Source organism: Staurois parvus, unplaced genomic scaffold, assembly GCF_062004578.1.
Source record: "Staurois parvus isolate SC_StPar_1 unplaced genomic scaffold, SC_StPar_1.0 ptg000509l, whole genome shotgun sequence".
Lineage (NCBI taxonomy): Eukaryota > Metazoa > Chordata > Amphibia > Anura > Ranidae > Staurois > Staurois parvus.
The window spans coordinates 872,291-895,702 of NW_028318305.1; the positions used below are offsets into that span (position 1 = coordinate 872,291).

General features: G+C 44.7%; 1 protein-coding gene across 3 annotated transcripts in view; it reads left to right on the forward strand.

Moving 5' to 3' along the window:
- The window catches only part of TBCE (tubulin folding cofactor E), a 505,807-nt gene that overhangs the window by 424,208 nt on the left and 58,187 nt on the right, over window positions 1–23,412 (forward strand). For 2 of the 3 annotated variants that reach the window (XM_089690000.1, XM_089690002.1), the window contains 2 exons: window positions 6,617–6,685; window positions 18,025–18,084. In XM_089690000.1, the coding sequence (XP_089546126.1) occupies window positions 6,617–6,685; window positions 18,025–18,084 (129 nt within the window). The remainder of the gene's footprint in view (window positions 1–6,616; window positions 6,686–18,024; window positions 18,085–23,412) is intronic. The other variant, XM_089690001.1, reaches the window with a different exon arrangement.

Here is a 23,412-nt window from a genome sequence, read left to right on the forward strand (position 1 = left end):
TATATTTTTTGATCACAAATTATTTTTTTATTTCATTATAATTTTTTATATGATTTATCGGTTGATTATTATTATTTATGTAGGGTTTTGATTTGCGCTGTTTATATTGTTTTTATTATTTGGTGTATTACATTTGTGTACAGCAGCAGTTATTACCCTTATATTTTGAGGGAGTGTTATTTCTGTGGCGCTGGTGTCTGATTTATAACATAGCAGTGTTAAACCCTACATGTTGCATTAGTGGTGAATGGTAGTGTTAACCACTTGCCCTCCTGAGGATTTACCCCACTTCCTGATACTGATCATAGTAATATTGTACTACTTTGGGGAAGTGATCAGTATTTTTTTTTTTTTTTTACACAATTTGCTTATAGCAAAGAATTACTTTGCTATAAGCAAGCATTTACCTGAATGACATCGATTCATTCATTGTGGGTTTTTTTTTTTTTTTTTTTGTGCTTAGCTGTGATTTGGCCACAGCTAATCACATGACATGTGCATGTGATCGCTGTGACCATTCACAGCTAGACACTAGTATACAATGGATGGCATGAATTAAGCCATCCATTGTATACAACTGTCATGTGACCTGCTGTTATTGGTCACAGAAGGTCACATGGTACCGGCAACGGGGGCCGGTACTCAGATCTGTCATCGGCCGTGTCCGAGGTCCGCGGCTCTGCTAGCATGAACACTGCGCATGTGCGGGAGGATGCCAAATGGCGTCCACCCCGGAAATCTAGTGCATTTTTGCGGGCGCCAAACGGTCATTGACCGGGCGGCAAATGGTTAAACATGTCCAGTTAAAAAATTTTAAAAATCTAATTTCAGCATGAATTTACTCCAAAATGTATTCTGCGACTTGTCTTTGCTAAAAAAAAATCCCAATATATGTAAATTAATTGGTTCACATGAAAGCTATAGCATTTACAAATGGCGGTATATATACTGGGATTTTTTTTTATTTTTAATAGTAATGGCGGCGAATCAGCGACCTATAGCAGGACTGTGGTGAACATTCTGACACTGGGGGGAACTGACTTGGTGTCACAGACATCCCCAGTGACACCAATACAGTGATCAGTGCTAAAAAAAAGCACTGACACTGTGCTAATGGCACTGAACAGAAAGGGGTTAACATGAGGGGAGATCAAAGGATTAACTGTGTGCAGGGAGTGCACTAGGGGGCAGGGTGTGTGTGTTTCACTGTAATCACACTGAGAGCAGTATGCTGGAAATGACAGGGAGGAGAACTGTTAGTAAACAAAACAGTCCTCCTCCCTGTCAGTGATCACTGGAAATCACCAGGTGCCGGCAAGTAATTACCGGCCGGGACCCAGTGATTGACAGCCGTGGCGTAGGGCACGCACACGGCTCACGCGTGCCCCCTACCCGGAAATACAAAATCAGGTATATATACGTGATTTTGCACACCCTTGCCGCCCTGTAGCAGTATTTCTGTTATAGTGCGGTTGGAAGCGGTTAATTAACCCCTTTGTAATACAGCATGAAGGGATTAAAAACACTGTCTAGTGGACACTAATGCAGCACAAAGAGGCTAATAAACCCTGCCACTGGCAGCATAGACCAATGGCATTGTTAATTAAAGTGATTGTAATGCCATAACGTTCTGTTCTTCTTCTTTTTTTTTTTTTTTTTTTTTAATTGTCACATGATTTTTCTCAAAAGTCTGCACTAAGATACAGATCAGATTTTGAGCATCTCGTGCAACAAAAATGTTATTTTTGGTGAGATATGAAGGTGTCACACTATGCTTGCGTGCTGTTCTGTAGAATTTTATAAAGATTCCAATTCTGGAGAAAGCAGCAAAGCCATTAATACTGTGTATTAGGATAAAGCGAGAAATTTTACCTGGAAAATAAATACTCCTAGATTTCTTTGCAAGAAAGATTGTATCCTTTTTTTCCACCTGAGGACTGATTGTATCTAATTTCACAGGTTCCCCATATCCTGGCTTGCCATGCCTTTTTTTTTCTTTAAAATTACAATAGCTTGCTAATTAACCCTACCAATAAGCAGAAGTGATATTTAACAGGCTTAACAAAACTCCTGGCTAATCAAACTTTGGTGGTTCATCACAACTTAGGCACAGAGGAGATTTTGTGCTCTGTTAGTTTTTCAGTCTATAATACGCTGTAATACTACAGTTTTGATACTGAATGTTATTAATTTCACACCTTTTTTTGAGTCTCAAGATGTACAAAACTGGTACAATGGCAGTCTTAGAAAATGAAATACCTAGGATAAAATAAGCCATGTTGCTTTGGAATCATTATTTCTAGCTATCTAGTTATGTGTTTTTTACTAAATGTTTCCGCTTCCTGAAACACAAGAATGTAGGGGTGGAAATGAAAATAGTACCTGAATGATATCATATGTGCACGCTGTATGAACCATTTTTTCTTTCACTTATCACCAAGTAACTAGGTACAATACAGTATGTTCTTTCAGAGGGAGAGGTAAACAATGCTGTATGAGCTTTTTATATCATACAAGAAAATGTGCTGGATATGGTGAATTATTATTATACAGTATTTATATAGCGCCAGAAAGGTTTGCTCAGCGCTGTACATTATAGTGGGGGACAGAACATGAGACAATACAGTAACAAAACAATACATGAGGGGTTTGAGGGCCCTGCTCTTTCGAGCATACACTCTAGGAGGGAGGGGAAAGTGGTACAGGAGGAAGTGGCTGTGGGGGATGAAGTGGTAGGGGGAGTGGAGGAAATCGGCTGTTAGGTGAGGGCGGGGTAGGCTTCCCTGAAGAGATGGGTTTTCAGGGTGCGCCTAAAGGTGAGGAGGGAAGGTGACAGTCTGATGGATTGGGGTAGTGAGTTCCAGAGGATGGGGGAAGTCCTGGAAAAGTTCTGCAGTCGGGCGTGGGAGGTAGAGACCAGGGAGCTAGAAAGTAGGAGGTCTTGTGAGGAGCGAAGATTACGGGTTGGGTGTTATTTGGGTATCAGGTCGGTGAGTTAGTTTGGGGCAGCGTTGTGAATGGTTTTGTATGTCAGTGTTAGTAGTTTGAATTTAATGCTTTGGGCAATCGGGAGCCAGTGGAGGGAATGACAGAGGGGGGTGGCAGAAGAGGAGCGGTTGGTAAGGTGGATGAGTCTGGCCGCTGAGTTCAGGATAGACTGAAGCAGGGATAATCTGTGATGAGGTAGGCCGGTGAGAAGGGAGTCCAGACGTGAAATAATGAGGGAGTCAACAAGTTGTTTAGTAGTTTCAGGGGTTAGGAACGTACGTATTTTGGAGATGTTGTGGAGGTGGAGCCTGCAGTTTGCCAACGATTGGACATGGGGTTGGAAGGACAGGTTTGAGTCTAGAGTGACACCTACGACTTGGGCTTGCAGGGTGGGACTGATGGTGGCGTTGTTGGTCGTGATGGGGGGGGGGGTCGCGGGCTGGGGGGAAGATTAGGAGCTCGGTTTTGGAAAGGTTCAATTTGAGGAAATGGACCGACATCCAGTCTGATATGTCGTTCAGCAGGTGGGTGATACGGGCGGAGACTGAAGGGGTGAGGGGTAGAGAGGTAAATTTGCGTGTCATCGGCGTAGAGGTGATAGTTGAAGCCGTGGGAGTGTATCAGTTTGCTGAGGGAGGAGGTGTGGATGGATAAGAGAAGGGGCCCGAGGACAGAGCCTTGGGGGACCCCAACAGAGAGGGGGGGAGAGGGGGAGGTGGTAGCGTTATAGGTAACGCTGAAGGAGTGTTGGGATAGGTAGGAGGAGAGCCAGGAGAGAGCGTAGTCTCTGATGCCGAGGGAGTGTAGTTTATTAAGGAGGAGGGGGTAGCCAACTGTGTCGAAGGCCGCAGAGAGGTCAAGGAGTAAAAGGACTGAGTAGTGGCCTTTAGCTTTGGCGGGTAGCAGGTCATTAGTGATTTTGAGTAGGGCGGTTTCGGTGGAGTGTAGGGGACGGAAGCCAGACTGTAGTGGATTGAGGAGGTTGTTGTCAGTGAGGTGGGCGCTTAGGCGATTGTAGACTAAGTGCTCAAGGAGTTTGGAAGTAAATGGCAGCAGGAAGATGGGTCTAAGGTTGTTCAGGTCGGTGGGGTCCAGGAAGGGTTTTTTGAGTATGGGGGTGATGTGCGCGTGCTTTAGGGGGGAGGGGAATGCGCCAGTAGAGAGGGAGAGATTGAAGATGTGGGTGAGGGAACGTAGGATGGAGGAGGAGGGTGCCCGGAGGAGTTGTGTGGGGACAGGGTCAAGGGGGCAAGTGGTGAGGTGGGCTTCTTAGAAGACCTTGGTGACCTCCTTAGTGGTGCCAGGGCTGAAGGAGCGGAGTGTTGGGGAGGTTATAGTGTGCGGGATGTTACATTGTGGGGGGCAGGGCAGTTGCAAGGTCAGAGGAGGGGAGAGTTGGTGGGGTTATGGTGGGAGGGAGGCTAGATGGGGAGGTAGGTTGAACATTGGTGATGTCCTTACAGCTTGCGTCGATCTTATTTTGGGAGTGATTGGCAATCTCGTGTGAGGTGTGTGAGGTACTGGGTGGGGGTGGGGAGTAGGGAGTTGAAAGTGGAGAAGAGCCGGTGAGGATTGGAGGAGAGGGTGTTGATGAGGGTTACGAAGTAGGCTTGTTTGTCAGCGTGGAGGGAAGAGGAGTAGGTGAGGAAGGCAGATTTGTAGTGGGAGAACGCTCGAGGGGATCTGGTTTTGCGCCATAGTCACTCCAGCGCGCGACTGCGTCGTTTAAGATTTTTAGTGTGGTCGTTCTGCCAGGGTTGAAGTGGTCGGGGTCTAATGCTACGTGTGGTTAGGGGTGCTAAGGAGTCTAAGGCAGCTGATAGTGAGTTGTTATATGCAGCAGTGGCCAGGTCAGGGCATGACAGTGGAAGGATACTGTCGTACAGACAGTCAGCTGCAGAGTGGAGAGGGTCTGGGTTCAGGTTGCCGAGGTTACGGCTGGTGATGGTTTGACGTTTGGGGGCGAGGTGTTAGAGGATGGGGAGATGGAGAACGTAATGACGTTGTGGTCAGAGAGAGGGAAAGGGGTGTTAGTGAGGTTGTGGGGGGTGCAGAGATGGGAGAAAACGAGGTCCAGGGTGTTCCCATCGGTGTGGGTGGGACTGTGTGCACTGTGTGAGTGCAAAAGAAGAGGTTAAGTGGAGGAGTTGGGATGTAGCCAGGTTGTTGACATTGATAGGGATATTGAAGTCACCAAGGATGATGGTGGGTAGCTCAGAGGAGAGAAAGAAGGGCAGCCAGGCGGAAAAGTCGTCAAGGAAGCGGGATACGGGTCCAGGAGGCCGATAGATTACTGCAATCCTCAGAGGGGTGGGGGAGAAGAGTCAGATGCAGTGGCCTCGAAGGAGGAGAAGGATAGAGAGGGGGGTTTGGAAGTAAATTCTAGTTCAGTGGAAGGTGCTCAGCGGTGACAAGAGCATGCCAACCCCACCACCTCTACGACCGCTCGGTCTTGGATAACATTTTACTCATGTTTGTTTTTTCCTGGGTGTTGGATATTATTATTTCTGGCAATACCATACATTTGGCAATGCCATAGATATGCCCAGTGATTATCAAGTCTGATACTTTTCAGGCATTTATGCCTTTTAAAATTAAATTCTTGTTCAGTGAAAAACACCAGATCTTCTTGGTAAACTGTATGCATTGGTTGCAGATCCAACCAGGAAACTTGGTTGCCGATCCTTACCTGCCTCTGTTCTGTAGATATTATGGCAGGCTGTGCTGGTGCAGTTTTTTTTTCATTAAACAAAAAATATAAATCTGTGTGTCCTTGGGCAGAATAAATACTCTGAACGCATCTATGTGCCAAAGGGATTTTGGATGGAAAAACCTCTATGGAACATGTGAATGCATGTATGTTTGCATATAAACGCAAAACAAAACTGTACGTCCTAGATTATTTTTTACTGTGTTTAAATAAAACAAACTCAGGAGGCTCATTTGAATGAAGAAGCTTAGGAATGCATGTAACTTGACCTCAGTGTACATGCAGACCTCTACATTAGTGCAAACTTGTGAACCAAATACTGTTTAGTAGGATGTTTATTCTGGGATATGTAAATTACAGAGTACAGTTGTCAGTTGAGACATAGTTGATAATTGTATTACTTATCAAATGAGTTGTGTATTAATCATGCTGCACATCTTAAAGTGTTAATAAACCCTTACTAAAGCCACTGACTATGCACAGTAATAATGCAAATCCTTCCACAAAAGCTGTACCTGTCTCCTCAGCCTTTCAAAGTACTCAGGTTTCAGGAGGCAGGGGGAGGGGATAGATGTCTCACACTGCACAGCACAGGGTAGATAGCTAAGTGTTATCTGAGACCTGAGTGGAGGAAATTGACATGCACCCCTCTTCGGTCTCATTGAGAACATTTACATATGAGGCTGTAAATTACTTGCTGTGTTTTGGGAACATCACCATAGATTGCTGGGTTGCAGGGATAACTGTCAGGAGTGATAGATGCAGATTGCAGAGGACGGAAAGAACAGCCAGGAGCCATACTAGCCTCTATGGAATGAGGCAAGTGCATTTTTATATGAGGATATGCTTTGTTAAGGGTTTACAACCACTTTAATGAATTATTTAAATGTATCTTAACTATTAACATTTTTTGTACAGAATATGGAACTCCTGATGATGGGGAAATTAAATCGCTACAGCCAGTCAACTTGAAAAATAAATTGCTTTGTAAGTATAACACATTTGTGTTCTGTAATACCAGATTACTAATTATGTTATTAAAACCTAAATGACCTTATCTTGCATTTCGACTTATCAAAAAATTGTTGTTAAAGGGTGTTTTGGTGTAAAATTTAGGTAAAATACAGGTTCACTGCCTAAGTGTTTACATATTTTTTTCACCATACTTTTCATCACAAAATGTTGAATTCTAAATTCTGCTGAATGCGGAATTCTAAATTCTAAACTATTAAATAAAACAAATAAGTTTGTGTTGCAAATCTTATTTAATTTACACCACTTACCTTGTCAAGGAGTATCCCTTGTGTCAATATGTGCTAAATAAAGTAAAAACAAACTTAATAATGCAAGTTCACTGCTGCTGCATTTTTACCAAATCAAAAACTCATATACCACAATCACATAACCATGTAAGGTGACCTAAATAATAAATGCCAAAAATGACCACACATGCACAGCAATCATTTGTGTACAAATAAATGTCCTTAAAATAAAATGGAAAGTCCCATATAACAGCACCAGTGTTCAGTGCAAAGAAAAATGTAGTCCAGATTCCAACAACACAATCACAGTGCCGTGATTCCACTCTTCTTTTATTACCGCAAGTCAAGCTCCTAGCACCCATCCTCAATCTCACTCACCAGCTAATATTGCCTCTCATATAAATGATTGGCAAAAAGAGCTCTTTGATCTGCTTGGGGACACCTTAAATGAGAACTGATCCTGAGGAGCCTGCAGTGTGAGGATGAGGACAACTATTTTGAGTGCTTTTTGCTAATCATTTATATGAGAGGCAATAATAGCTGCTGAGGGAGATTGAAGACCGGTTACTTGCCGTGATAAGGAAGAGTGGAATCGTGGCACTGTGATTGTGTAGGTAGGAGATTTGACTACATTTTTCTTTGCACTGAAAACTGGTTTTGTTATATGGGACTTTCCATTTTAGTTTACACAAATTATTGTTGTGCATGCATGGTAAATTTTGGCATTTATTATTTAGGTCACAGCGCTGCTTCACATGGTTATGTTATTGCGGTATATTAAATTAGATTGGTAAATTACTGCTTTAACAGAAGTCTGTACTAACACAAATATGAAGACTGACGGTGCTAACCACATTCTGAAAATGCTATTTGCTTGGCTTGCTATGGCTTTAGTTGTTTGAGTCATTAGCCTGTTACCAGCATGCATGTATTGAAATCAGAATACAAGTGTTAAAGCCTTTGGATCGACGAAACTGCCAGGGCATTAGCATCCTTTAACCAATTGCCCTCCTGAGGATTTACCTCCCTTCCTGACCATGCCATTTTTTGCATTACGGCACTACATTATTTTAACTGACAATTGCGCAGATATGCAACACTGCACCCAAATGAAGTTTGTGTCCTTTTTTTTCCCTCACAAATGGAACTTTTTTTCGGTGGTATTTGATCTCGTCTGCATTTTTTAAAAACCGCTATATACGTTATAAACAAAAAAAAGACCGACAATTTTGAAAAAAAACCAATATTTTTGACTTTCAGATATAAAATATATTCAGTAAAAAAAAATTGTAAAAATCAAATTTCATCATAAATGTAGGCCAAAATGTATTCTGCTAAAAATACGTGTAAATTAATTGGTTTACATGGTTTTTATACTAGCAATGGCGGTGATCAGTGACTTATTGCAGGACATTCTGACACTAACACTGACTAACTGCCACTGACATCCCCAGTGACACTAGTACAGTGATCAGTGCTAATAAAAAATTACTAATGACACTGGGCAGGAAGGGGTTAACATATGGGGCGATCAAAGAGTTAACTGTGTGCTGTTTTACTCTGTGTGCTGTGTGTGTTTTATTGTGTAAGCATGCTGCTTTGTATTGCTCTGCTATGCTGAGTAAAACAAAGCAGTATGCTGGTGCTGACAGGGGAGAGATCTGTGTTGTTTACACACAGGTTTCTCCCCTGTCAGTGTTCCTCGGCGAACGCCAGGTGCCGATGAGGAATATCTGTCTGGGACCCGGTGACCAACAGCTGTAGCCACCAATGGCGGCGTGGGTAGAGCGGCACACGCACCCCCTACCTGGAAATGCAAAACCATGTATATATATTATTTGTGCTATAGAGCGGTGGAGAAGCGGTTAACTAAAGTGTTTGTGCACTTTACAAAATTGATTTGCATTTTTTTTTTGTATTTCAATGGTTTTTATTAATTTAGAACAATTAACACAGGAGCAACAAATCATGCCCACTCAGGGGCTATCAATTGCACATAGAGGAACTAGAAATTAGAGAAATCAGTGCTCTAACACCAACAGGGCAAAAGATACGCCCACGCAGGGGCCATCAATGGCACTTAAATAACAAAACATAAATATAACACTGATAATAACTCAGACTAAAGGCAGCTATCCACTGCCACACCAAAGCAAACAGAGAAAAAAAGGGGGGAAAGGAAGGAGAAGTACAAAAGAAAAAAGGATAGCCAAACCAAGAGCAGGGATCCAAGAACGCCAAAGCCGAACAACATCACATCCCCAAGCTAGCCGGGGGGAGCGTGGGAAAGGTATATTGCAACCACGGCTCCCATATTTTCAAGAATTTACATTGGGAGTCATTGCAGATACTCGACATCTGTTCATTGAGCATCATAGCGGTCATACGGTCCTGCTGCACCCCCTGAAGAGGGACAAACGGCTCTTCCAGGCCTGAGCAATTGTTCTAGAGGCCGACAAAAACAAACAGGAAGTCAACTTCTGTTGGTGAGCCAAGAGGCCCGGTATGGGACAATGAAGCAAAGCATACCGAGCATCCCGTCGTATAGAAAGATAGAACAAGGTGAAAAGGAGGCCAAACACACGAGACCAAAAACGAAGCAGCCTCAGGTATGACCAGCAGATATGCAATACATCACCACGATGGCCACAACCCCGAAAGCATCGATCACTGCAGGCAGGGTTCGCCTGTGCCAAACAAGCCGGAACCCAATACCAACGAAACAACACCTTGTTGTTGTTTAATACAACCTTGCCTCCAGCGTGGTCATATTAAAAGAGCATTTAGCTACAAGCGACTAGGCCCTATTCCAGTCCTCCGGATCCACAACCACTCCCAGGTCGCGCTCCCACTGAACAACATATGAAAGAGAAGTATGCAACAAGCGTCTATTCAAGGCTGCATTAAGAAGAGAGATAAGGCCCGGGGCGCTCGGACGCTGTTGGCAAAGCAGTTCAAAGGCAGATTTCTGGTATGGAAAAACAGAAGTGCCCCGCAATGAGAGCAACCAATGCCGCAGTTGAAGGTAAGAATACCAGGTGGGGAAGGACCGAGAGGTCAAAAAGTGTCGTTGTCAGGAATGGACTGGCCAGCAATAGTGGGACTCAGCTGCCTTATGAGCTGCAGTACCAGGGCTGGCCAGCGGGTGCTCCCAGCAATCAGAGACTCAACCTTGCAGCCAGTCAAACACCTGGAACTAATTATACTGGTGTATTTAAGGGACATTCAGACCTGCAGACTCTGCCTTGGTGTTGTGTTTCTCTTGGGCCCTGTATCCTGTTCCTGCTCTCTGTTCCTGTCTGATTCTCTGCTGACCCTGCTCTGATCCCTGGCTTGTCTGACCATTCTCCTCTGCCTGACCCTCTGTACCACGCTGCCCGCTACCTGCTGAACCTGGCCTGTGACCCCGACCATTCTCCGCTTGCTCCCCCTGTACCTACCTGCCCGACTGATATTGACCCGGCCTGCCTGACGACGCTTGCATTGTATGTACTGTTATCTGTGGGTGGTTGGTTTGTTTGCACTGTGTTATGTTTTAGTATTGCACTGCGTTTATGTTTGTATGGTTAGTGTTAATAAATTACATTGTTTATAACATATCTGAAGTCTGCGTTTCCCTGCGTCAGTCACACACCTCTGGTCATACCCGGGAGCCCTGACAGTCGTACTTGTGAAAAACCATTGGCCACCCACCAAGAAAACGCCCTTGGTTGATCTAAACCCGGTAAAAAGAGGGGGTTGTTAGTAATCGGGAGCAAAGGCAAGAAAGGTGACATTAGGCCACTGGAGTAACGTACCGAGTCCCACACTTGTAAGCCATGGAGCAAAATCGGACTCAGTGCCATGGGGCGCAGGGCAGGGGGAAGCCATAGAAGTGTCGAAATTGCAATAGGGGCACAATTAGGTAATTCCAGCAGGACCCAGAGAGGTATGTCTGAGGAAGCATGCAACATAGATAGTGGGGCAATCTGGCTCGCCTGATAATATTTAGTTACATTGGGAACCCCAAGGCCAGCCTGGAGTCTGTGGACAAAAAGCGTAGTTCTGGAAACTCTGGGGTGTTTATCGGCCCAGATAAAACGCATAATCTTCGCCTGAACCAACCGAAAGAAATTGGGAGGAACCCGCACTGGGAGGGTGCGAAAATAGTATAACAATTTCGACAAGATGGTCATTTTCACTGAATTAATCCGTCCTATCCATGACAGGTGCGTAAATTGCCAAGAATGCATAAGAGAGGACACAGAGTAAAGCAATGGATAGTAATTTGCAGTAAACAGTGAGTCATAGGTGGGGGTCAAGCGAATGCCTAGGTATTCAAGAGAAGAAGAGGCCCATTTATAAGGGAAGTGGGACTGTAGGCGCAAAACCAGATCTGAGGCCAAAGTAATATTAAGCGCGACAGTCTTATTCAAATTGATACAGAGACCCGAAATCAAAGAGAAGCGCTCAAGAACCTGTTGCAAATTTGGAAGCGTCGTCAGGAGATTAGTGAGAGTCAAGAGGGCATCATCTGCAAAAAGGTTCAACTTGAACTCCTGTCCTGCGTATGGAACCCCCGATACATTACAATCAGTCCGGAGCGCCATAGCCAACGGCTCAAGTGCCAGGACAAAGAGCGCCGGGGACATGAGGCATCCCTGTCTCATACCTCGCCAAATAGGAAAGGGATCTGAGAAATATCCAGCGTATTTAATGGATGCCGAAGGGGAAGAATACAAGGCTTGAATCCAAGAAAGAATAGAGTCCCCAAAACCCCAGCAAGACAGCACAAACTGTAGATATTCCCAGGATAGAGAATCAAAGGCTTTATATATGTCTAAGGGCAGTAAGAATCCCGGTATTTTCCGCTGTTGTAGAAAATGTATAAGATGGACCACCTTACGAACATTATCACCCGCCTGTCTCCCAGGGAAGAAACCGACTTGGTCTCTGTGGATCAGGCTACGCAAGTATTTATTGATACGAAAGCTAAGAATCTTGCCCAATATCTTCAGGTCTTCATTAAGAAGAGAAATGTGCCGAAAGGCTTGCGGTTCCTGCACATCATCAGTCGTCTTAGGAATCATGGAAACTTGATCTCTAAGCACGTCTGGAGAGGGCAATGAGCCCTGTCGTAACTCATTAAAATAGTCAGCCAAGAAGGGTGCTAACAGGGTTGCAAATTTCTTATAATAGAGTCCGGCCTCTATTCCCGCTACCGAACCGCCGCCAGCTGTATAACCTGACCCCGCCCCGTGGCTTTGTGCGCCTCCCACAGGGGTACTGCCGAAGAAACAGATCCAGAGTTTTCCGCGAAGTATGTGCGTAAGAAAGATTCTATGTGTTGGCAGGTGACCTGAAAGCTGTCTGGACCTGGGGGCGCGGTAGACCGTAGAGATTTAATAGCTTGGAGCACTTCCGGTACGGTGACACCGACGTTGAGGGCCTTCTGCGCTGCCTCAGATAGTCCAGGAAGTTGGAGGTCTTGAAAGAATGCCTCTGCCTGAGCCACAGGGAAGGAATCTGGTTTGGCGTAAAGGCGTGAAAGAAAGTCCGCGAAATGAGAGACAATCTGCTGGGGATTAGAAGTATAGCCACCCACGGGAAGTCACAATCGGATCAGTTATGGGGTTTCCCCACGGAATTGAGTTTCCTGGCCAGTATTGGACCAGGCTTATTAGCACAGGAATAAAATTTATGTTTGGCGCAACGCAGGGCCCGTTCCGCCTCTGAAGAGGCGAGTAGGTCCAACTCTGCCGCCAGGGCATCTCAAGCATGTTTATGGGCCATGGATGGGAATGACTTCCAACGAACATCCGCAGAGGCCAACAGAGAATGAAGCTTCAAATGTCGGCGCCCCTATTCCCGCTACCGAACCGCCGCCAGCTGTATAACCTGACCCCGCCCCGTGGCTTTGTGCGCCTCCCACAGGGGTACTGCCGAAGAAACAGATCCAGAGTTTTCCGCGAAGTATGTGCGTAAGAAAGATTCTATGTGTTGGCAGGTGACCTGAGTGGTCAATTAAGAATCATTAATGCGCCAGTGAAAGGGGTGCCATACTGACCCAGAAAGGGCCAGGAGGAGTACCAGGGGATCATGGTCCGACCAGGGCGAGGAGGGAATAGCTATCCGCCTGACCAAAGGAAGCTGCTGGACATACATGAATATATGGTCAATTCTACAAAAACTGTCACGAGGGTTGGAATAGAATGTAAAGTCGCGCTCAGTTGGGTGGAGTTCCCTCCAGACGTCCATTAGCCCCGCTGTCCGCAAGAGAGAGCGCATACGTTCCTCTAGCACTAAGTCGTGAGAAGGGGCCACCCCCTGGGCATAGCGCCTATCCAATGTGGAATCCAAGGTAACATTGGAATCTCCCAAAAGAAGAAGGAGACCATTTACAATGGTGCAAAGATGAGAAAAGAATTTATGTTGAAAGCGATTGGGTGCATAGTAAGAGACAAAGGTAACCTCCTGATCCCAGGGGGTGCCCTGCAGAAGCAAGTACCTACCCGTGGAGTCCGCTATATTCCAAGCACAGACAAAAGGAAGATTGCGCTTGAAAGCTATTGGCGTTTCTCAGGGGCCAAGGCCGTGTAAAAGGTGGAAAAGTGAGGCAAAAGATACTGCGGAGCAGAGGACTGGGAAAACCTGGTCTGCTGTAAACATAGCACGTCAATTTATTGCGATTTGAGGTGATGAAAAACTTTAGCCCGCTTCTGAGGCAAATTGAAACCTTGAACATTTTGTGAGTATACTTTGAGAAGGAGTGAGGCCATGGCGGTATCAGCACAGCACGCTCAGCAGAAAAAGCATAGGTCGGCCAACAGTTATTCCCAATGGCGTTCGGACCATGGCATCCCGAGACCCTGCATGAGGATAAAACAAAAAAAAACAGAAAAGAAAAGAAGGGAGAAAAAAAAGAAACAAGAAATAATATACAGCAGTACAAACGTGTCACGTCAATGGTGACATGCATCCTTCTACACCTGAAGGATACGGGTTGGGGGTGGCTCTACCATCGGACACATGGCTGCAAATGAAAACATCAAAAACATAAGCCCTCAGGGGGCAAAGAGGCAATAAACACAGTATACCGGGATACCAATGTAATAAACTAAGAGTCCCAGAAGTGAACACATCCGCAGTAACTTCCCGATAGAAAACCCAGCTAAACTAGGGGGCCAACCCCCATCAGGAGGACGGCTACAGGCCACTGTAGAACCACTACACAGCCCAAGTGGTCCCCCACCTCCCAATAGGGCCAACACCTGATCAGGCCTACCTCCCACCCCAGAGCCTAAGGGAACCTCATACCCAAACGGGAACCCGAACAACGGCACCCGTAGTATGCCAAGAAAGCAAAAAGTCCTAATCCGCAAGTCCAGAATGGGACCCTCTCCCACATTCAGTGATGGAACCCAAGGGAATGGGTCAGATCAGGCCTAGCCTGGAATGCTAACAACTGGAAAAGCCCTAAGGGCCAAACTCACAGTCCCATAAGGAAAGTCCAACGGTGAAACACAACGCGGGAGATCCAAGATACAGTCTCAGCCTGGAGAAGAGCAGGACGGACTTGATCGTTGAGGGGTCTGAAGGAGGGCCCTCTTCCTGTTGGACAACCGCTCCCAGAGACAGCCCGGTGGAAGTGGCCTCGCTGGGGATCCACTTGAGTGAGCCGGTCTCTGAGCAGAGGCCTCCGGTGGAAGAAGATGCAAAGATTCCAGGAGCGAATTGGTCTCTCCCAGCGTAACAACAGAATGACTGCGGCCCTGGTAGTTGAAGGTGAGGCGGAACGGAAAGCCCCAAGCGTATTTAATTCTGTGGTTCACCAGGATCAAAGTGAAGGGCTTCAACTGATGACGCTTCTGCAGAGTGGTCTGGGAGAAGTCCGTGAAGAGCTGGTAGTGATGTCCCTGGAATCTGAGGTCTGGTTTGCTTCTGGCCGCCAAGAGGATAGTTTCCTTAGTGCGGTAGAAAGTGAACTTGATGATGATGTCCCTCGGGGGCCTATCCGGTCATCTGGGGCCCAATGCACAATGAATGCGGTCAAATTCAAGCCGGTCGATGGGAATGGCGGGCATCTGCTCCTGAAACAGAGCAGTAGCGGTGGAGGTGAGATCTGTGACTGTTTCAGGTATACCCCTTAACCGCAAATTGCAGCGACGGGAACGGTTCTCGAAATCCTCAAGTCGGAGCAGCGTGTCCGCTAATTCTTTCTTGAGGTCACACAAGTCCTGCTCGTGACCTTCAATGACCGTGGCCGCAGCATCCATTTTATCCTCAAGATCATTCGTCCGATTGCCCAACTCTCGAATTTCACGCGAAAGTTGGTCAGCAAACTTGGAGGTAGCGGAGGACAGTTCCCGCGGCCGGGGCTCTGGAACTCTCCGGCGGCAGGCCAAAAATCGAGGCCACGGCTTCACCCGCGATCTCCGGCGGGTAGGCCGCAAACTTTGAAACGGTCTCCCAGATGCTGGAAGCGCGGGAGGTGGCTGATTTTTTTCCCCATCAGGGCACCAGCGGACAGGGGGCCAGGAGAGGTTGGAGGGAAGGCCAGAAATCCCCCCCCCCTTGAGAGCTAAAAAATCGGCCGATGTGGCGGTGGTTAAGCAGCTGGGTTTAAAAAGCAGCCATTCCTCAACCTGCTCAAGAGCCCCCGCATTTTTTTTTTTTTTTAAGTGAAAAGCTATTGTATTGCTTCAGTAAATCAACCCCACCATGTCCATATTTCACTTTCCACAAAGATCTAAAGTGGATTACTATTACTCATTAACATACAATGTAGGAGGCCAACTTCTAAATCTTTTAACCCCTTGTTGGGACAGACACTGCTAAAATGTATTTATTTATTTCAGGTACTTATATAGTGCTGTCAATTTACACAGCGCTTTACATATATATCAGTCCCTAGCCCTCAAGGGGTGTACAATCTAAGGTCCCTAACTTACATTCATACATACACATACCAGGGCCAATTTAGACAGGAGCCAATTAACCTACCAACATGTCTTTGGAGTGTGGGAGGAAACTGGAGTACCCACAGTAAACCCATGCAGGCACAGGGAGAACATGCAAGCTCCAAGCAGGTGGTGCCATGGTTGGGAGTCGAACCAACGACGCTAGTACTGCCAGTCGGAAGTGCTAACCATTTAGCCACTGTGCTGCCCATGGAAGTAATAATTGTTAAAATGGCAAAGAATACAGATTTTCTTTGTGTTGCAACATGAAAAACAAACTATGGACATGGAGGTGTCACTATACCAGTTGCCCAAAATGGGTTCAACATATTTTTTCTGTCAGCGTTGGTGTCAAGAGTGCATTGGCACATACAGTAAGGTCCATAAATATTGGGACATCGACACAATTCTAACATTTTTGGCTCTATACACCAACACAATGGATTTGAAATGAAACAAACAAGATGTGCTTTAACTGCAGACTGTCCGCTTTAATTTGAGGGTATTTACATCCAAATCAGGTGAACGGTGTAGGAATTACAACAGTTTGCATATGTGCCTCCCACTTGTTAAGGGACCAAAAGTAATGGGACAATTGGCTTCTCAGATGTTCCATGGCCAGATGTGTGTTATTCCCTCATTATCCCAATTACAATGAGCAGATAAAAGGTCCAGAGTTCATTTCAAGTGTGCTATTTGCATTTGGAATCTCTTGCTGTCAACTCTCAAGATGAGATCCAAAGAGCTGTCACTATCAGAGAAGCAAGCCATCATTAGGCTGAAAAAACAAAACAAACCCATCAGAAAGATAGCAAAAACAATAGGCGTGGCCAAAACAACTGTTTGGAACATTCTTAAAAAGAAGGAACGCACCGGTGAGCTCAGCAACACCAAAAGACCCGGAAGACCACGGAAAACAACTGTGGTGGATGAACGAAGAATTCTTTCCCTGGTGAAGAAAACACCCTTCACAACAGTTGGCCAGATCAAGAACACTCTCCAGGAGGTAGGTGTATGTGTGTCAAAGTCAACAATCAAGAGAAGACTTCACCAGAGTGAATACAGAGGGTTCATCACAAGATGTAAACCATTGGTGAGCCTCAAAAACAGGAAGGCCAGATTAGAGTTTGCCAAACAACATCTAAAAAAGCCTTCACAGTTCTGGAACAACATCCTATGGACAGATGAGACCAAGATCAACTTGTACCAGAGTGATGGGAAGAGAAGAGTATGGAGAAGGAAAGGAACTGCTCATGATCTTAAGCATACCACCTTATCAGTGAAGCATGGTGGTGGTAGTGTCATGGCGTGGGCATGTATGGCTGCCAATGGAACTGGTTCTCTTGTATTTATTGATGATATGACTGCTGCCAAAAGCAGCAGGATGAATTCTGAAGTGTTTCGGGCAATATTATTTGCTCATATTCAGACAAATGCTTCAGAACTCATTGGACGCCGCTTCACAGTGCAGATGGACAATGACCCAAAGCATACTGCAAAAGCTACCAAAGAGTTTTTTAAGGGAAAGATGTGGAATGTTATGCAATGGCCAAGTCAATCACCTGACCTGAATCTGATTGAGCATGCATTTCACTTGCTGAAGACAAAACTGAAGGGAAAATGCTCCAAGAACAAGCAGGAACTGAAGACAGTTGCAGTAGAGGCCTGGCAGAGCATCACCAGGGATGAAACCCAGCGTCTGGTGATGTCTATGCGTTCCAGACTTCAGGCTGTAATTGACCGCAAAGGATTTGAAACCAAGTATTAAAAAGTGAAAGTTGGATTTATGATTATTATTCTGTCCCATTACTTTTGGTCCCTTAACAAGTGGGAGGCACATATGCAAACTGTTGTAATTCCTACACCGTTCATCTGATTTGAATGTATATACCCTCAAATTAAAGCTGACAGTCAGCAGTTAAAGCACATCTTGTTCGTTTCATTTCAAATCCATTGTGGTGGTGTATAGAGCCACAAATGTTAGAATTGTGTCGATGTCCCAATATTTATGGACCTGACTGTATATGAGACTTCAGGAAAAGACTTTCAGTTTTTACACAGTGACCTATGATGTAGGATGACTACAGGTTAACTATGTTGCTAACATAATTATTTTTGTTTGTAGCTTTAACTATCAAGTGTCCGGACAAACCAGATCAACAGCCCATAAAGAAGAATCTTCCTGGTATGAAACTGTAAAGCAATTTTTCTTTAGTGTGTGTGTGTTCCTTTGTTACAGAACACTAATAAATTGCTTATTGTAGTAGCATACTAAACAGTGGTTAATAGAAACTGTAAGTGCCGATTCACATATGTGCTGTGTGGATTGACAACTCTGGTTTCTGTGTTGAAAAGCAGTTGTTCAGCGGTTCAGGCCTTGTGTTCATGAACTCATGATATGTGCAATTCAAATTCAGAAGCTGTTCCCATAGAAGTCAATGAGCCTGTAATCCGCAGCTGAGCCGAACACACTGCTCTGAAATCAGACAAGACTCTTTTTCAATCTACACTGAATTCGCACTGCCAGTGCACTGGACGTATGTGAACAGGCACCATAGGAAGCAATGTTATTTCACATGTCATGCAGATTGGATGCGGTTCAAACCACATCCAATCCGCATATATGTAAACCAGCATTTAACCAATCCGTACAAGCCTGTCCGATATCCATTTCCCATTGGTACAAAAGGCTGACCTCCCTCAATTTACAGTAGCTCCACTAACTGCCCTTATCCTAAACCTAGAGGATTTTAAAGTGGTACGTGGATATTGAAAGAAAAAATCTACTATAAATTGTAGAGATTTTCAACATGTCATAAAATCTCTGAAACATGTATTTATAGCTCTCATAAGCATGTCAGACAAAATGATACAAGCAATGTTTAAGCTTGCTGCATATCTGTGTTTTTATTAAATCAGTTATGGCTGCTCTGGTAATGTAAATGTACAGAATCACAGAGCAAAGCCACATACCAATCTCACAAACTTTCATTGACACTGGTAGATTTTAGTAACACCATATGTGAGAGTCCCACAGACATATGTAAACCTCAGCACAATCATTTTTCAAAAAGGAGACTTTGTCAGGGAACGAGAAGGTCGCCGCAGCGCATGAATCTGCGCATGCGTAGGATCCCGACAAGGCATACAGGCAGGCGGGCACTAGGACCCAGGCACGCCTGTCACCAATGACAGCACCGGGCAGGCACTAGGACCCAGGAGTGCCTGTCGGCGCCGGGCGGGCTATTTAAACTGGCCATTGCAATGTCCAAGTTGCCTTATGGTCTTTATCCTCTGCTTGTGTCCTGATCCTGTGTGTGTACCTTTATTGCTGAACCCAGCCTGCTCCTGATTACTGCTGACCGTCTCCTGCCCTGACCCCTGGCTTACCTCTGGACCACTGTTCTGCCTGCTCCTGATTGTCTGACCTCCTGTTGCTGAACTTGGCCTGTGACCCGACTTTCTTTTGTCTGCTGCTCTGATTCCTTTCTGCCTCTACTGTTACCGACCCGGCCTGTCTAACTCCGCTACTTGCTTCATGGTGTGTCCGCATCCATCCATCCTGTACCTGGGGGCCGCAACCTGGTTTCAGCCTGCTCCAAGTCCATCCCCACCATCAGGGGCTCTGGTGAACAAGCAGACTGGGGTCTAGACTCCGCGCCCTGGGGAATCCCAGACTGTGGATCTATAGAGCTACCGTTAGATTGTGACACTCTTCCATTAAAATTGCCTTTGTGCACACTAAAATTAGACAGAAAGCTAACATTTTGTTTACTGTTTTACTTTTCGGAAAGTAGACACCCCAAGCTATCTTTAAAATATACAGATAAGCGAGCGCCTTCCAAAATGACAGCAGCTGTACACCAAAGGCACCATATAAGACCTCCCAACAGATAGTATATAAAAGGTGCAGCGCTAATATACAGATAAATGAAGATCCATATATCACATGTGGACTCGTATAAAAGTTCAAAGTGACATAGTGCATATAGGTATAAAACACTACTGATGTGTCTGGTAGAACGTGAGGAAAGGTTATATCCAAACAAAAGTTCAAAGTGAGGATGTGAATAAATTCTCAAATACTCTGATGCTTTCCAGGCAACACCGACTGTGTCTACGGTGAAAAATGGGGGTACAAATTGCGCACTCACCAAATGCGCAACCTTTATGCGCTTTTCTCTAACAAATAAGATCTCCAATCCCTCATCCAGGGTCTGGTCAGATCTGGTCAGGTCCCCTTCTCTACCTTCGTCCCATAGCCGAGCCCTTCCGTCCTGCTGACATATTCACTATTGAATATGTCAGCAGGACGGAAGGGCTCGGCTATGGGACGAAGGTAGAGAAGGGGACCTGACCAGATCTGACCAGACCCTGGATGAGGGATTGGAGATCTTATTTGTTAGAGAAAAGCGCATAAAGGTTGCGCATTTGGTGAGTGCGCAATTTGTACCCCCGTTTTTCACCGTAGACACAGTCGGTGTTGCCTGGAAAGCATCAGAGTATTTGAGAATTTATTCACATCCTCACTTTGAACTTTTGTTTGGATATAACCTTTCCTCACGTTCTACCAGACACATCAGTAGTGTTTTATACCTATATGCACTATGTCACTTTGAACTTTTATACGAGTCCACATGTGATATATGGATCTTCATTTATCTGTATATTAGCGCTGCACCTTTTATATACTACCCCAAGCTATCTGCTGAGAGGCATATTAAGTCCATGGAAGATTTATTTTTTTCCCACAAGTTTTTGGAAAATGACAAAAACTTTTTTTTTTACACAAAGTTGTCATGTAAATTATATATTTCTCACACAAGCCATGGTATATGTGGAATTACACAATTACACCCCAAAATACATTCTGCTGTGTGAGATGTTTTGGGAGCCTAGCCACATACAACAACCTGAAATCCAATGACCACTTTGAAAGCCTGAAGGTGTGTAACTTCCTCATTTCACTACTTATCACAGTTTCGGAGGCCCTAAAATGCCAGGATAGTACCAACCCCCCCCCCCCCCCCAAATGACCCCTTTTTGGAAAGTAGACACCTCAAGGAATTTAAGAGGAAGGCTTGGTGAGTAATATCAATTGAAATTGAAATATAAAAAAAGAAAAGAAAAAATATGTTTTTGTTTCATTTCTTCTTCTTCACTTTCCAAAAACTTGTGGCAACAAACGAGTTCTGCAAAATACTCACCATGCTTCTTAGCAAATTCCGTAGGGTGTCTACTTTCCAAGCAGGGGGAATTTTGGGGGGTTTGGTGCTATTTTGGCATTTCAGGGCCTCCGAAACTGTGATAGGTAATCGGGAAGTGTAATGAGGAAATAAAGCCCTTTAAAAGCCTGAAGGTACTTATTGGATTTTGGGGTCCTGTACTTGGCTAGACTGCCAAAACGTCTCTCACATGTGGTACCCCCAAACTCGGGAGAAATAGCAGAATGTATTTTGTGGAGTAATTCCACATATACCCATTGCATGTGTGAGCAATAAATCATTTAAGTGAACATTTTGTGCAAAGAAAAAAAATTTTTTTTTTGTCATTTTCCAAAAACTTGTGCTAAAGAAATAAGTTCTCAGCAAATAGTTTGGAGTGTCTACTTTCCAAAAAGGGGTCGATTTGGGGGGTGGGGCCATTTTATGCCCAGCATTAGAAGTTTATGCCACACATCATTCACTCTTCTAACCACCACTTTTAATGCACAAAAACACAATATATTGGCCAATTATTTGGTAAAATATAAAAGATGATGGTATGCTGAGTAAATAGATACCAAACATGACATTCTTTAAAACTGTGCATGCCCCATGCAATGACGACAAACATTTTTAATATCCATAAGCAACAGTTTAAAAGCCTTCACAAGTTACAGAGGAGGTCTAGTGCTAGAATTACTGCCCTTGATCTGATATTCACGGTGATACCTCACATGCATGGTGCACCCACTGTTTATATACCGGCACAGGGTCAACGTGAGGGTGCTTTTTTTTTTTTTTTTTTTACGTTTTTTTGATTTTTTTTATAATTTTTACACTGTCCCTTTAATTTTTTTTTGTTTTTTAATCACTTTTAATGCTATCACAGGGAATGCAAATATCCCCTATAACTTCAATGGGCATTGTCATAGATTCTTTTTTGAGAAATCTGGATCTAATCTCACCAAGACCAATTTAAAAATGGTGCTGTTTATATCCTGCAAAACTGAAGTGATAAAATGCTCGTAGCTTCCGATTTCTTACCATTCCGGTCTCCATTCAGTTCTGTGGTCAGCTGGCAGAAACACCGGCTGCATGCTCCGGTTCCCCCGATGACACAGGACTGCCCGAGAAGGCTGTGGGGAGGGGGGGGGCATAGTCTTCTGCTGCTTGTAAAGCAATCCTGCAGCTAATTAGCCACTAGGATTGTTTTTACATGAACGCCGATCACTGGCTGAAAAAAAACAATATCAGGCTGCTGTTTGCAGCAGTAGGTATCATCCTGGTATAACCATTCAAAGTCCAGTGATGTACCAGTACGTTGCTGGTCCTTGTTGATACCCTTTTTTTTTGTTTCTGCATGTGGGCTGTATGAAAGAAAAAGAAGAAATCTATGCCAGAAAAAGTGTGTGGTATGCCCACCATTAGAATATACCGCCCTGCATCCACCCACTTCTAATGGTGGGCACACATTAGGTCGCATGGTGCCACATACGCCAGTTCCACGATTTTACAAGTGTCTAAACAGTGGCATGCTTGAATAAAAATTGTCCACGTATTGGTGTCATACAGTGATCAGTGCTAGAAAAAAAAAAAAAAGCACTGACACTGTACTAATGAGACTGGACAGGAATGGGTTAACATAAAGGGCAATCAAAGGGTTAACTGTGTGATGGGAGTGTTTTACTAGGGGGTGAGGGGTGTGTGCTTCACTGTAAGCCATCCTGAGCAGTGTGCCCAAACTGACAGGAGGAAGGCTGTTGGTAAACAATGCAGCCCTCCTCCCTGTCAATGATCGCCGGTAAGCACCGGGCGCCAGCAAGTAATCACCAGCCGTGACCCAGTGATTGACACCCGGTTCCGCAATCCTGCACACAGGGGCAGCCCTGTAGCAGTAAAAGTACTGTGGGCAGTCCCAAAGCAGTTAGGTAAATAACCCCCTGTATGCCAACAGACCCAAACCTAGCTGATCGAAGTACCAGCTGCTACATTTTTGGAAATGTCATGGTTGTCCCTTCCTGACTTCTTGAATGATGATCCCATCATAATTCATACTGATTCTACACTTGAAATAGTACTTCTTTTACCTAAGAAAGAGGATTCATCTTTTAAACCAAAAACTTAATCTAGGGAGGCAAGAAGAAACGGTGCATATTTCTGCCTTCCCCTCTGAAGATACACCCATAAACTGTCCTCTGTGACATCTTAAAAACAACAGTAGTGACTTTCAAGTTTTACAATATGTTGTTGTTGTTCTCGCCTCTGTCTTTTTCAGGTGTTCCTGAAATAGTCTTTACTTAATGTTTAGA